This window comes from Octodon degus, unplaced genomic scaffold (assembly GCF_000260255.1).
Source record: "Octodon degus isolate 3935 unplaced genomic scaffold, OctDeg1.0 scaffold00007, whole genome shotgun sequence".
Lineage (NCBI taxonomy): Eukaryota > Metazoa > Chordata > Mammalia > Rodentia > Octodontidae > Octodon > Octodon degus.
In genome coordinates this window covers 18,102,799-18,106,227 of record NW_004524583.1, presented here as the reverse complement: position 1 = coordinate 18,106,227, position 3,429 = coordinate 18,102,799, and the positions used below count along the sequence as shown (strand labels likewise).

Genomic DNA, 3,429 nt, shown 5'->3' with positions numbered 1-3,429 from the left:
TAATTTTAAGTACCTACTATGGGTAGTACCTTGCATATGTTCTTCCTTTTAAATTCTTATAACTCCCAATTTGGTTGTTTTCTTTCTTCTTTTTTAATAGGAAAAGATTTTTGTGGAACTCTATTTTGGCTACTGAAAAATATTTTGGTCAGGGTCTGGGGAGATGGCTCAGTAGAATAAGCACTTGCCTGACAAGCGCCAGGGGCTGAGTTCAATCCCCAGTTCCGAAAAAAAAAAAAAAAATTTCTTTTGGTCAAATGCATATTTTAAGGCAAACATATTTATACTTTTTTTTTGCCCCACATTTATACTATTAATAAAAAAAGCAGAATGTACATAAATCTTTTAAGAAAAAATGTTAGGTGAACAATCCATTTACTCAGTTTTAAGGTATCTGATACTTGTTTCTTCTTGAAAATAATACAACAGAACATTCATATTTAAAATATCTAGAAAGATACAGATCAAACAATGCCCGGAGGTAGACTAACTATTTATTGTATGTGCCTCCAGTATTGTTACTTTTCTGTGAGCACACACTATTTCCCTAATTTTTATGTTTAGTTATTTGCAGAAGCAGGATCAGAAGTGTCCGAGGTCCCAGTGAAGCAGCAGAAATGTGTGAAAACCTTTTTTTGTCGAAGGTTCTGCTCAGTAGACTACTCGGCTTCCGCCCTGCAGCGCCAGCATCATCCTAGGTTCGGCCCGGATTTCAACTTTCTGGCATCCAAGCGCCCATCACCGACCGCAGACGAGCCTTAGTTACCCGAAGCTGCGCTCGGGGAAAGCACTCGCAGCCCGCGCGGGGTGGGGTTGGAGCGCCCGCGCCCCGCCCCCGCCCCGCCCAGTCTGGGCCAAAACCACGCCCCTCGCTACCCAAAGCCACGCCCACATCCAATCCTCGTGGTGTCCCGAGTCCGGGCCGAGTAACCTGGGCGACGCGGAGAGGACGCCGGGGTGGCCATGTACCAGGTACCAGAGTTTTATTCGAGGAGAAAGCGGTTGGAGCTGCAGACCTCCTCCCTGGATGTAAGTGCAGCCCGGTTCCCCGCTCACCACCCGGTAAGCCGGGCCCTACTGTCCCCTCGGCGTCCTCTACTGCACATCCCGCCTAGAAGAACAAAACTAGGTGCTGGGGTGATGGCTCAGTGGAATAAACGCTTCTCTGGAAGCTTAAGGGTCAGAGTTCAATCCCCGGTTCCGAAAAAAAAAAATAAAAAAACCAAGGGGCTGGGGAGATGGCTCAGTAGAATAAGTGCTTGTCTGACAAGCAAAAGGGCCTGAGTTCAATCCCCAGTTCTGCAAAAAAAAAGAAAAAAGTTAAAGAACAAAACTGGAGGAGTGGACCCCGCTGGGGGCCAGAATTGAATTCTGGCTCCAGAACTGAATTCCGCCCGGCGTTAGAGATTTATTTATTTATTTTTATTTTATTTTTGTGTGTGTAGTACCAGGGATTGAATTCAGGCCCTAGTGCTTGCCAAGCAAGCGCTTATTCTGCTGAGCTATCTCCCCGGCCCCTCTGCGCTGGAGATCTTGTTAGCCCACCGCCCTGCCTCTGGTTCGGTGGCTGCAAACCCTGTAGCCCAGCCATGGGGGACCCAGGAGAGCACAACCTGGAGTTGCTCCCCACCGCCAGGGAAGGGTGACCCTGTTGTGCTCCGGCGCTGCCCCAGTGGCACAGCAGGTGAGCTCAGTTCAAAGATGAGACTGTGCAGGGCATTCCTATATTTTGTCTGGGTGACTTTAGCTAGGTGCAGTATGTCTCCCCTCCCCTCTCCCTTTCTTTTCTTTCTTTCTTTCTTCCTTCCTTCCTTCCTTCCTTCCTTCCTTCCTTCCTTCCTTCCTTTCTTTCTTTTTCTTTCTTTTCGAACCAGGGATTGAACTCAGGCCCTTGTGCTAGCCATGGAAGCACTTATTCTACTGAGCCATCTCCCCAGCCTCCCTATCCCTTTCTATCCCTTCCTCCCTTCCATCCTATTAAAACCACATCCTAAAAACAATCAAAAAGAATAAAACCCGGCTTCAAGTTAAAAGACAAAGAATAAAGACTCCCCATCTTTACTGAATAAAGAGTGGAACAACTAGTAGGAACTATTAAAGGTTTATTGTGCCGCAGGAGTTGTACACTGAATTTTAATCACTTTTGCTGCACTCTTACAGCAATGGGGATTACAACTAGGAAAGTGGTACTGGAAAGAGGACACCAAGACTCTTGAATTCAAAAGGTAAATTTTAACAAGGCTTTTGGGGACATTTTGTGAAAGTTGAATGTGTTTGGGTTTTAAAAAACAATTCAAGCAACATAGAAGAATATAAAGAATAAAATATCTGGTTAAATCCCACCATCTGGAGATCAGCATTTTGCTGACTTGAGTATTTCAGACATCACTTTCTTCCTGCCAGAGGAGACCTCCTGCAAGAAATGGTGAATTTTATAAAGTAAAATTGCTGAGTTAGAAAAATGAATACTCTCCATTCAGATAAATTCTGACTCTAAAAATGTATCGCTAAAATAATATACTAGCCCCTCCACTTTGCACTTTCCATGTGCTAGATTTTCATAACTTTCATACAACAGCCATGAAAAGTGAGCATTAATATTCACATTTGAAGAAGAAGAAGAAGAAGAGGAGGAGGAGGAGGAGGAGGAGGAAGAGGATGAAGAGGAAAAAGAGGAAGGGAGCCGGGGAGATGGCTCAGTGGAATAAGCGCTTCCCTGGCCTGAGTTCAATCCCCAGTTCCGCAAAAAGAGAGAGAGAGAGAGAGAGAGAGAGAGAGAAAGAGAGAGAGAGAGAGAGAGAGCGAGCACGCGCAGGAGGAGGAGGGGGAGGAAGAAGAAAAGAAAAGATATCCACATCTGCCTGGTTCTTGGAGATTGAGCAGGTAGTGAGTAGCAGAACTGGCAGTTGGAGCCAAGAGCAGTCTGATGTCAAACATTTCCACTGTGCACAATGACACCTTCAGCCAGTCCGTGAGCTTCTCCGTGCCAGTAAGGGTGTGGCCCTCTATGTGCCTTCACAAAGTGGGCGCTTAACCAGTAAGTACATTCAGCTAGCCAGCTGGCAACAGGAGACCAGTTAGACCAGTGGTGGGAGGGACTGTGGAGTTGCAATTAACTCCGTGCTGGGGGAAGCAAATGGAAGGCGCTGTGTCGGCATGGCTGGGACTGCTGTTCCCCATCTACCCAGTGAAAGCGGCAGGGTGGTGACTGCCTCAGGTGGCTGTGGCGTCCACAGGGACGAGGCTCTTAGGCTGGTGGGCTTTTAGGCTGGTGAGCGGTTGGGTGCAGAGGTGAGAGAAGGAGGTGGCTGAGCAGATGTAACGTGCAGTTATATTGTGAGTATGATACATAACTCATTCATTAAATATTCAAATAACATACATGAAACAAATATACTTCACATTTTATTAGATTAAAAAGTTTTTAGG

General features: G+C 46.1%; 1 protein-coding gene across 2 annotated transcripts in view; it reads left to right on the top strand.

The window, feature by feature from the left end:
• Positions 1 to 916: 916 nt before the first annotated feature.
• The window catches only part of Ppp1r36 (protein phosphatase 1 regulatory subunit 36), a 27,554-nt gene continuing 25,041 nt past the window's right edge, over positions 917 to 3,429 (top strand). For both annotated transcript variants that reach the window (XM_023701854.1, XM_004624916.3), the window contains exons 1-2: positions 917 to 1,029; positions 2,161 to 2,225. In XM_023701854.1, the coding sequence (XP_023557622.1) occupies positions 964 to 1,029; positions 2,161 to 2,225 (131 nt within the window). In that variant the 5' untranslated portion in view covers positions 917 to 963. The remainder of the gene's footprint in view (positions 1,030 to 2,160; positions 2,226 to 3,429) is intronic.